The sequence below is a fragment of the Papaver somniferum genome, chromosome 8 (genome assembly GCF_003573695.1).
Source record: "Papaver somniferum cultivar HN1 chromosome 8, ASM357369v1, whole genome shotgun sequence".
NCBI lineage: Eukaryota > Viridiplantae > Streptophyta > Magnoliopsida > Ranunculales > Papaveraceae > Papaver > Papaver somniferum.
In genome coordinates, this window is record NC_039365.1 from 90,415,823 (window position 1) to 90,427,757 (window position 11,935).

The window sequence follows — 11,935 nt, forward strand, 5'->3', positions numbered from 1 at the left end:
AGCATTTGCTTACTACACAACTTTACACTTCAACCGGCAGATGGTTTTTACCCATCAATAACTCCCTAACCACATCATTGATAAAAATCGTTTGTTTATTTATTTACATAAACTTTTCTATTTCAATAGTTGTCTTTTATAATATCTTTTTTTTAACAATTTAATGTTTTATTTATTTATTTTTATTTTTTTTTAATTGTGTACTTATTGTTTAGTTTTTATTGCTGGTTTACTGGTTGGAACGACCGGCCCCATCTGGTTCTTAAAACAATGATCTATAATAAAGATAGAGAAGCCACTACATATTCCTTTAGATCTTTCTAATCCATCTCATCACTTCTAAACTTAAGGACTTCACCATTGGGGATGAAATTGTAAGAAAACTGAATACTCATTTTTTGAGGTGCGCATCGAATATGACTTTGTAGTATACTCCCCCGCTATGCCATTGATAAAAGTCGTTCTTTTATTTATCTACGTACACATTTTTATTTCCATATTTTCGTTATTATTATTTTTTTAATATCTTCCTTTTTAATTTTAATGTTTAATTTATTTAGTTTTTGTTAATTTATTACTTGTATAAAAAAAACTTTTTCTTTTTATGCTTAAAATATTATTTTTTCTATTTTGAAAAAATAAGTGATTTCTTAAAATAAAATTTGATTAAGCATCTTTCTAATATAAATTTCAATATTATTTCTAATTATTAACTAGTTTTGAGGATATATTCTTCTTAAACGGCTCTACAAAGCTATCAAAAATGAGTGTGTTCCAAAATACTAAACCGCAATATCTATCAATCTTAATTTCAATGTCTGAATTGCAAAGCAGTAAATGATGGTGTCAAATTTTGTGTGCATTTTTAGTTGGACTGTAGAGGTTTGTAATAAAAACATAACCCCACATTTATCTTCAAATTTGTTAGGTTTTATGTAAGCAAAAAGAATGCCGTCCAAAAGATGAGAAAACATGATAATCACCTTGTTAGCATATTCTTATTACCTTATTAAAAGCTAAATTTATGAACCCTGTTAGTAGAACTACTTTAGTGCAATCAGTCCTTAGTTTTTACTCAACCTACCAAATGCAATGCCTAGCTTTTCCTAAAACTTTCCTAAATTAAATTGATACAATCTAGAGAGACTTTTAGCGGAAGGAAAAAGATAAGAAATACTAAAGCTTGGGATAATATTTATATTAGTAAAGAGCAATGAGGGTTAGCAATTAGAAACCATCATAAACAAAACCTCTTTTTGCTCACCATTCTTTCCTGGAGAATGCTTAATAACGAAGATCATTTATGCTCTATAACTCCTAAAAGTAAGTACTTTCCTAATTCCAATCCTTTAAAGAAACACAAGAAAACACAATAATTCTTGGATTTGGACTAATCTGAAAAAGGGTCTTGACATTATAAACTTTAATCATGTCTGGCAGGTAAACAAAGGGACTGATATTAATATCTGGTCTAAATTTTGGTTACCTGGATAAATTAATTTTATTTTCCCTTTGATTATTGATGAAACATCCCAAAAACCGTGAAACAACTTTTAGATGGTTTTGGAAATCGGATTATTCAAAAGTATATAGATCCTAACCTTCATAATAAAATCAAATCCATCACTCCTTATATTAATGTGAGTGATAGAATCAGATGGAAGTCAAATCCATCTGGGAAGTCACTATTACACTGATTTAATAAATTAAAACCAAGACCAAAATCAAACAAAATTTTGGAAACAATTATGAAATCTAAATAGTATCCCTAAGATCCAAAAATTTTGTTGGAAATTAGTCTCTAGGGTTCTTCCTTTGGGGAAGAGGGTGCTCAAAATTAACAACAATGCTTATCATTGTTGTATGCTTTGCAATAATGATATTCTTGAGGATGAAATGCATCTGTTTGTTAACTGTAATTTTACTACAGCTATCTGGTTTGCTTTTCCGTTTGCTAATATTTCTTCTCTCAGTCATCATGATGACATCAAAACATGGTTCAATTGATGGATGAATGATAGTTTAATAGGTTCTAAATCTGCTTGGATAACTTTTATTTTATGGTCACTATGGAAATATAAAAATGTAGTAACTTTTGATAATATTGTGCCAAGTCCAAGTGATCTAATTAAAAAAATTGGTTTGGAGTTTAGAGATCCTGTAAACTCCAAGTGATCCAATCCATCTAGTTCCTGAAAACAATCAGATTTTAGATCAAGAAAGTTCATTTTCCCATGATTGGATCCTTTCTTTTGATGTTTCTTTTATGGAGGATAATTATTCTATGGGTTATGCTATATACTTAACCGACTTTACAGGGAAAAACAGACAATGCATAATAAGTTTTGGTTGGGCATCTTGCCCCTTAGATGCTGAAGCAAAAGCCATGCTTGAAACTTTCAGGTACATATCAGATTTGAAGTTGAGCTTGTGTTGTATACGGAATGACTGCAAGAATTTAGTGAAGATGGTTAATGGGGTTGATTGCATTCCGCCAGGCATACCCTGGAGAGCAAAAGTTAATGTGAAATCCCGTCAAAATATGTTTAGTAGCTTAAATAATATTTCCTTTCAGTTTAGAAGTAGAACCTTTATGTAAAACGGCTAAGGAAGCAAGAGCTAAGCGTGTGAAGTTTTACTCTATTGAACAACTAAATTGTATTGAAAGAGCTTCTCTGTAAGGGCTGATTCAGATCAGAACCGTATATCCTGTGTTGCGCGGACACACCTAAAAAGATGACGTAACCGTGTCGGACACATGAACGGACTCGACATGTGATGGACACGCCACATCATGCGTCCCGTAAAAATCGACATTGGACACTTTCCCGGCACTAATTGGACACTTTCGGACACATCATAAATGATTTATTTTGGTTTAGAAAATCAAAATAAACTAAACGTGAAGCTAATTTATTCTTCTTTTAGTGAAATTCAAGCATTATTTTATGGAAAACTTGATCATTATTTCATTATTATTAATATCATTTAATTAGTAATTAAATATTTTAAAAATAAATACAATTATTTTATTGTGTAAATTGCTGTAAAATCTCATTTTAGTGCTGTGTAATATAGCGTGTCTCCTTGATCGGCTTTTCTGAAATTTGACGTGTCCCCACAATTGTGTCGTAACCGAGTTCCGTGTCTATGCTACGCAACATAGCATATATCCCTGAAACGGGGGAGTATTTCATAAGAAAAATAAATAAATTACCCTATTAAAAATCAAAATCCATTACTAAATTTCCTCCTCTCTAATTTCAGACACGTGTCCATGAAACTCTCTCAGGTCTCCCGTTCACTATCTCGTATAATATTCTATCTCATCACTTGAACAAAAGTAAAAAAAACTAACATTCTCCTACATCTTTTTTCTCTGTAAGAAAATAAAATAAAATGAGAGGTTGATAGAAGCGATCGGTCAAGACTGAAAACAGGTTTCTTTTCTTACATCACATACATTCTACGTTCATGGGTTCATCGATTTTCCTTCATTGAACAAGAGTTTTCTTTATAGACACATTTTTTTGAAGTTTATTTGCACAGGAAAAAAACACACAACCAAAAAGATAACAGTTTCCACTTCAGATCTTTATAAAAGGTACGGGATAAGGTACAACATTACTCGATCTCGAAATTGAAGTTATTTCTAATTCTGGGTTTTCTTTCAATTTCTTCATTTCTGTTTGTGTTGGTGAAAGTTTGAGTTTTGTGGGTGGGCAATTGCGAAGTAGTGATTTAGGGTTCTCTGGAATGTGATAGATTTGGTTAAGGGGGTTTGATTTTGGAAAATTTAGTTGTTTGAAGTTGTAATCTATTGCTTATGTAAGCTAAATATGGAAAATATATGGTCGAAAGCATTTACCTGAGTTAGTTAGGGTTGGATATTTATGGTAACCCATTTGGGGAACTTGTTTGAATTTGTTGTTGAATTTAGGGGTTCCTGTAACAACAATAAAGTTAGTTCTTTTTTGGAGATTTTTATCTGGTTTTGTTAGAAGTGATGGATTATGGTGGTGAAGCTGGATTTTCGGGTGGAAATGTTGTACAAATTAATCCTGAAATTCCTAGTATGGAGAATTGGGGGCCAAGTTTAAATGATCAAGCAATATGGGCAACTGAAGATGATTATGGTTTGTGGAATGGTGATTTATCTGTAGATACTCCTTTGAATTATGATGGAAGACAATCTCAATCTCGATCAGGAAGTGAACCTCCAAATAAAAAGTCGAGGAACAATTCGCAAGGAGGGGATTCATTTGGAAGTGGGTTTGGTAGAGATTTTCCTTCTCCTGCGAATCGCTCAAAGGTTATTGGAAAGATGTTTTTCAAAACTAAACTTTGTTGCAAATTCAGAACTGGTACTTGTCCTTACATTACTAACTGTAATTTCGCTCATGGGATTGAAGAACTGCGTAAACCCCCTCCAAATTGGCAAGAAATTGTTGCAGCTCAGGATGAAGATCGTGGGTTATTGTCGGAACCAAGGGAGGAACATCAGATTCCAATTCTTACTACTTCTAATAATACTGGAGAAACTCAACGATCTTATAAAGGACGGCATTGTAAGAAGTTTTATACTGAAGAGGGTTGCCCATACGGAGATAATTGTACATTTCTTCATGATGAACAATCGAAAGCTCGTGAAAGTGTAGCAATAAGTTTGGGACCAAGTATGGGCAACGGGTATGGAACTACTGCAAATGGCTCGAGCCAAAAGCCATCAAATTGGAAAACAAGGATCTGTAACAAGTGGGAGACAACTGGGTACTGCCCATTTGGTAGCAAGTGCCATTTTGCCCATGGATTGGGAGGTATGATCAATTAATATTTTGTCTTTCCTTATTCTGTTTCTTAGTTTTAAAAGAAGAAAATGGTTTACCTGCAACTTTCAGATTATTTTAAGTTCTTGAGTTCAGTTTTTACAGTAATTCAGCACTGCAATTTTGGTGTTGTAGGTAATGCTAACATTAGTATCTGCACATATATGCTTTAATGAACACGGGATTCTTGCACGGTGATATAATTAGAGCTTGGAATCACCCATTAACTAAAGTCATTTGAGTGGATATCATGAAGTGTTGTAGTAGCTTAAAACACCCATACAAGCTTCATTATTTATAGAGAAGATTCAATGATTCATCGAGGAAAATATCCAATCATCCAAATATTGTTGTCCTATTGGGACACTGTAGTTGAGCATCCTTACATCCATCAAAATCAATTGCAAGTATCACAGTTCTTGACCCATATCCTTGGTTATGGTGCTGAACCTGTTTCTTGACAAATTCTATGTGTAGACCACTCATCAGTTTACGTAAATTGTTGGTCTATGGTTAGTGATTTAAGTAGAGAATTTAGCAAGAACTTAGAAACATCAATATTAAGAAAACCCCGATCTTGTTGTATCAACTGAACCCCACATTTAAAATGAGAATGCAGTCTATAGTCTGTTTGTTTATAGTTTGATGAACTTTTAAGTTCTGTAGGGTAACATTGAATATTCATGGCAACAGAGCTACACAGATACGGTGGAGGGCTGGTGGACACAGAAGGAAGAGAGGGTTCTTTAGCTCCTCCGGACCTGAAACAAGTTGGTGGAGTCCCATCGAAGACAACAATGGATTCTGCGCTTCCATCTACCACATCTGTTCCTCATGCAGATGTTTATCACATGGGAGGAGTTCCCTCACAGAGATCTTTGGCTGTAAACCAGAGACCAGGGCAAAGACCCATTCACAAATGGAAAGGCCCTGACAAAATCAGTAGGATATATGGTGATTGGATCGATGATAACGAGATGGAACCTGCTCGTTAGTTGCGGGAGAATAAGTGAGCTCGAAAATTCGGGACATTGGAGAACCAAAATTTGGTTAGTGAACAAATTTCTTGCTCAATCATACTTGTCCTTGCAAAATCTGATTTAGTTTTGAGTTTGGTTCTTTTCGTCAATGTTGTAAGGTTGTAATTTCTAAGGCTTGGAATTTTTGTTCCTCCTCTTTCACAGACCCTTTTTAGGAAAACCAATAATCTTAAATCTTCATCAGTAAGCTTTTTACAGTTTAGTGTTTCCGTAGTTTCACATTTTTAACTTCCCAATGATATGTATGCCTTGTATGAATACTAGTAAAACAAAATAAAAAAAAACTAAAATACAGTACAGGATTAGAAAAAGAACTATACCCATGGACTCTAGAATAGAGAAACACAGTATCTGCCTCTCCCCTTTTCATGTTCGTTCTGTAGATGGTGCAATGCATAAGCTTCGGAAGGTTGGCATTCACGGAGATGAGACATGTTAATATACCTCGAGGATATCCGTATTGATTTTGAACATTTCAGATTGGTCAAGAATAAGACTTTTCATCTGGAAACTATCACAAAAAGTTCTTCCAACATCCGCTAGACTAGGTGCTCATAATCCAGATATTGACTCGATTTGCCAGTTATGCAAAAATCAAGCGCAAGAAACGGAATTTCATCTCTTCTCCGAGTGTCCGTTTGCAAGAACAGTTTGGTTTGGCCTCTCCCTCAATAATATAATCTCAAGTTACAATTTTAGCACAATTATTTCCTGGATTAAATGGTGGATTACGGAAACTAACCTGAGCCATCTTCATGTAAAAATTTCCACCGTACTCTGGTTCATCTGGAAATATAGATGCTCGGTAGTCTTTGAGAAAATAAACCCAAACCCAATTAATTTAATAGGGCAAATCAATTGTTTCTTACAATCCTCCCCGTCAAAAGAAAATCTCAACTGATTACTCTTGGTCCAATCTAAACTCAGATTGGATAATTTTCATTGATGCATCCTTTAAGAAAGAGGATTTGTCGATGGGATATGCTTTCGTTCTATATTCAGCAGATGAAGAGACTTTCATGCACCTATCTGCGGGTTCGGAGTGGGTTACATCAGCTTTCCACGCAGAAGCAGAATCTCTATTAAAGGCAGTTACGTGGTTAAAAGAAAATATTTTATCAAGCGTTTTCATAGTAACTGACTGCAAAGCGTTGGCAGACAATATAAACAAGGTAAGCATTCTTCGGGGACAGCGGAAAACACCTTGCAAGAAATAAGGATAATCTTGGGCGATCTACCTTAAGCTAAAGTGAAATACATTAAGAGGAAGAATAACTCAGTAGCGGACTACATTGCCAAGGAGGCAAGGATTAAAAAGCTACAACACATGTCAGATAACCTGCACCAAAAAGTTCATAAATTTGGCATAGATTCTAATGTTTTTGATAAAAATGATCTTGTAAATCTTTTGTACTATATTTGCTAGTTAATATATAATCTTTTCCCATCAAAAAAGAAACATATTATTCAAAATTTAAATGCACTTCTTAGCAGAAAACTTGTTGATTTTATTATGAATCCTCGCGTCTAAAATTTCTCTTCGTTCTCAAAATCACAAATTAGGTGATCATTGACAATTAATTTTGTTCAAAATGTGTTACTCAGTCGGCTGTGCTTTACTGTGACTATACGGGACTATTAGAACTCCGCTATCACAGTGGCGAGGGCCAACTGAAGAAAAACGAAACACCGCTGCAATTGGACAGTAAGAGTAAATTTGTGCCTAAAGTGAAAGTATTATTTTTCCTGAAACGGGTGGAGTATATCGTTTTATTAGTTGCAACGGAAAACTAGTTGATGCATAAACCAAAATATGGTTGCATAATGTGTTATGTATCCTTTGTGGTGGTTTGCATAATGGCTATGCATTTAATTTTCGAAAATTGTGCCTAAAATGAAAGTATCATTTTTCCTGAAATGGAGGGAGTACATCGTTTTATTTGTTGCAAAGGAAAATTAGTTGATGCATAAACCAATATATAGCTACATAATGTGTTATGCATCCTTTGAGGTGGATTTTGAAAATTGTGCCTAAAGTGATAATTACCTCCAAATTTTTCGTAAAAACTCTAAATTTGATATCGTTGTTCATACTCACTGTGTAGATCTCTTTAAAATCTTTTCAACAAGATAAAATTTGTAAAATTCCAAGGCACGGTTTTTGATATGTTATATTCTAGTTTGCTTGCCAATTATACACATGAAAAATAGGATAAGAACAAGTTTTAGTAATTGGACTAAAAAGGAGGGACAATTTTGTCCGGTGAAAAAGTAACCAAAAAGGCCACAATGAATTTTACTTGTGACGGGAATCTGTGAGGGAATATTCTATCAAACCCAATCTTTTTATCAAATTGCACATTTGTGTTACTCTTCATTTTACAAAAAAGTGGTCATAAAAGACACTCCCTCCCTTTGGGCCGGTCGGCCCAAAAATGTGTATTGTTTTCTCTCTCTTCAAAATTTAATCTTGATACCATTTTTTTTTCTTTTTTGGAAATTCAAAAAGAATAGCCCTAATTTTTCAGTCAACCAAATAAAATCGGTTAAATATTTCAGTTTCTTCGATTTCTTCATTTTTTTTTCCATTCATAATATCTTCGAAAAGAAAAAAAGAAACAAATCAAATTTCCTAAGTTTGTGACAATATTTTTCAATTTCATTACGGCTATTGGTGATCAGTTTCAGTCATTTCAATTTAAGAATATGAGTCGAATATCTTCAACTTTGTGACAACATCTTCCAATTTCACTACAAATTCGCATTAATTTGTTCAATAGCATTATGGTTTCTTCGAATGATGATCGAATTCACCAATTTTAAAATCTAATTTTCAAAAACTGTAAAACCCTACAGCTTTATTTATGTGTTGTTTCACCTAATGAAACCAGGCCAACATTGTCCAATACAACACATTTGTCAAAGATTATTATGCATTTTGGTCAGGCTACCACATCGTTGCACGGTCACCTAGTTTTAGATATATTATCAAATCAGATCTTACATGCACAATAATATAATTCAAGTTGTAAACGAATTATATAAAGATTCCTAATTTATCATTTAGGTAATAGGTGTTTACACAAATAATAATCTAGTTGTCAAGTTTAGATGCCAAAACTCACCGCTTGAATTGCTTGCTAAAGTCGATTTCGTATTAAATTAGACTTAGAATATAGTTGTGTGAGACATAACACTCAGTTACCCTTTGATGAATTACAGATGAAGAGCTAAAGAACAAATTAAGAAAACATCTTTCAAACAAAGGTTAGTAAACTGAAGAACGATTATTCCATCTCTAACTTTCTTACAGTCTATCAAAGCAACATAAACACGATATTTATGATTAAAATAAAGTTATGTTATATAAATTGTTGTGAAAATTTGAAGAGTAGCTTGTTAAACTGTTGAAAACCCGTGGCTTAACATTTAAGGTAGTACTTGTTACTCTTAGTGTTATTTGAAAGGTAATTTTGGATGCGCATTCGAAAACTGATTTTAAAATCCGGAACACCTGTTCAAAAAAGTTATTAAGTGGTTTCCATGCATGATCGGAAACTGATTCAGTGATTTTGGATATATATGTTTAAAAAACTGACTCAGTAGTTTCAGATACATCTTCGTAAACTATTTCAGACATATATGTCCGAAAATTTAATTCGGATATAAGTGTGTTACTTTCAAATATATATTTGTAAAATAGATGTTACTCTTTCGGAAAATGACTTTACTATTAAAAAAAACTACTTGTATAATTTGAAGATTGTTCATATCTCTTCATAGCATATTTTGAGGAATATATAAGAGTGATTGGAAAGAACTAAGCCATGAACATATGCTTGTAGTTGTTTACGTCATTGTTAGATTAATTTCTTTGACATTCAAGGCTTGATGTTCTACAGACTTACATTGTCATGAAAACAAAAAAATAGTCTTAAAAGCAAAATAAAATAAAATAATGTTATTCAAATCATTTACTTGATTTTTTTCATCATCAATGAAAACAATGAGATCATTTGCAAATTGTAGTGTACCCTCCACCTTAAAGTTATTAATAAAGTTATCATAAATAACCTTTTTAATCATTTGGGAGGAAAATAAAACATCAACGGTCAAAGTGAATATAAATGGATAGAAATGACTTCTTTGTCTCCCTTTTTGACTTTTAACAAATCGGAGCTTCACCTTTTAAAACTACAACAAATCTTGGGCTAGGAATACACCATCTAATCCAACTTAACCAAATTACACCAAAACCAAATCTAGCAAGAACAATATCCATAAGGTTCCAATTTATGTTATCAAAAACCTTATCAAAATCTACTTTTCTAACAAGACTTGTCTTCGTTTCCCTTAGTATATAATCAGTAAGCTTAGAAGCAATAATGATTCATAATTCATCCATTCCCCTTGAAAAATAGAAATGATATATGAATGCATTAACTTCGTTCTCTCAGTAATTAATTTTGAGATAAATTTGAAATCACTGCTAATTAATCTAATAGTTAAAGCACTGCTCGATCGAACTCGCAAGTTTTTCTATCTCAAGCTTGTTCTCAATATTAGATGCACAAAACTATATCTTGATTTCTAATCTACTAAAGTCAAGTCTTGGACTAGGATTAAAGTATGGTAGGTAAGTACCATACATCACTCAATAACCCTCGAAGATTGAAGACTGAAGATCAAAGGAAGACATTTGGAGAACTCCATCGACAAAGAGGTATGCGATGACTGAACCATTATATTTACTCACGGCATTACCATTTTATCTATATGAGACCATGTCGTATAACTTCTAGTAGATTTAATATTGCAAAAAATAAATTTCGAGCCAAGCTTGTCTTGTTAAACATCTCGAAATAAGATTCAAGCAATGGATGTTCATAGATCCTTAGCAATCTTAGTTCAAAACAATTTATTGTTGTAAAACTATCTTTGTTTCAAATGGATCATTTGGAAATTTCCCAAGCAATAATATTTATATCTATGGAAATTGGGAATGTTTCAAAACATGGAAAGAGAGTTATCAGAACTACTGAAATCTGGATACATGGTAGGTACACATATCCAGTACGCGTACCCTAGTCAACTGAGCTCCGGAACAAGGTAGTATCCAATACACGTACCCTAAGGTTCTGAAATTCGTAAAATAGGAAGATATGCGTACCCCAAGGGACTAAGTTCGTAAATAGCTTAAGGGTATGCATGCCTGGTACGCGTATCTTAGCTCCCTAAATTCACGAAATGGCTCATAGGTACTGCACCCCTACACATGCCTACTGATTAATGTTTTTGATTGTGATTGTAGTAAATAGGATTCGTTTCAGACTTGTGAAGGAAATGGAATTTTTAGATTTAATAAAATTATATACAAAATTATTAACAATGGGTGCGAGAGGTAACCAAGACACTAGATTCCACTATTATGCAAAATTGAATGATAAATATTTCAAAACTCTATTCAATTCTTAAGTCCTCTTTTATCTTTAATTCACTATCAATCATACAGATTCTCAAACATTATTTGTAAACCTTAAGCATAGATTATCAAGAGATTAAACCAAGCATAACCTATCAAACTGAATACCAAATAATTAAGACAATCATTCAAATAATTTAAAACTCTGCAAAAGCAGCGATTAGGTGAATTATATAATTAAATGAAATAGTTACCCATTTATGTTGCGTGAATAGCTTTCTCCATTGCCTTGGTTACGAGGGAATTAGCTCATCATAGTATAAATGCTCTCAAAATAATTTATTATGGCTCAAAAATGGTTTACAAATGATGAGAAGAAGAGAAAATGGTGTAAACAACTAATGTGCGACCCACAGGAAGCGTTACACAAGAACGATACATATGAAATGCTGTAGTCTTTGGGAAACTACGACCCACACTCCACTGTCGCTGTCACTGTTGAAGAACGACAGTCTCTTACAGTCTATTGTTCTTCGTGTTCATCTTCATGCAGCAACAGAAACAGAGTTTTGTTAAACTCTGATTTCGTCTTCTCTAGCTCTCCCTGGATCCCAAAACTCTCGACACCCTGGCTCACTTCAATTGTA

At 33.3% G+C, this 11,935-nt stretch overlaps 1 protein-coding gene across 1 annotated transcript; it reads left to right on the forward strand.

Annotated features, from left to right (window-relative positions):
* The first annotated feature begins 3,352 nt into the window (after positions 1-3,352).
* Positions 3,353-6,068, forward strand: LOC113302004 (zinc finger CCCH domain-containing protein 56-like). Its single transcript, XM_026550830.1, has 2 exons — positions 3,353-4,817; positions 5,520-6,068. The coding sequence occupies exons 1-2, from the start codon at positions 4,007-4,009 to the stop codon at positions 5,819-5,821; spliced, it is 1,113 nt and encodes a 370-aa protein (XP_026406615.1). The 5' UTR covers positions 3,353-4,006; the 3' UTR covers positions 5,822-6,068.
* The last annotated feature ends 5,867 nt before the right edge of the window (positions 6,069-11,935 follow it).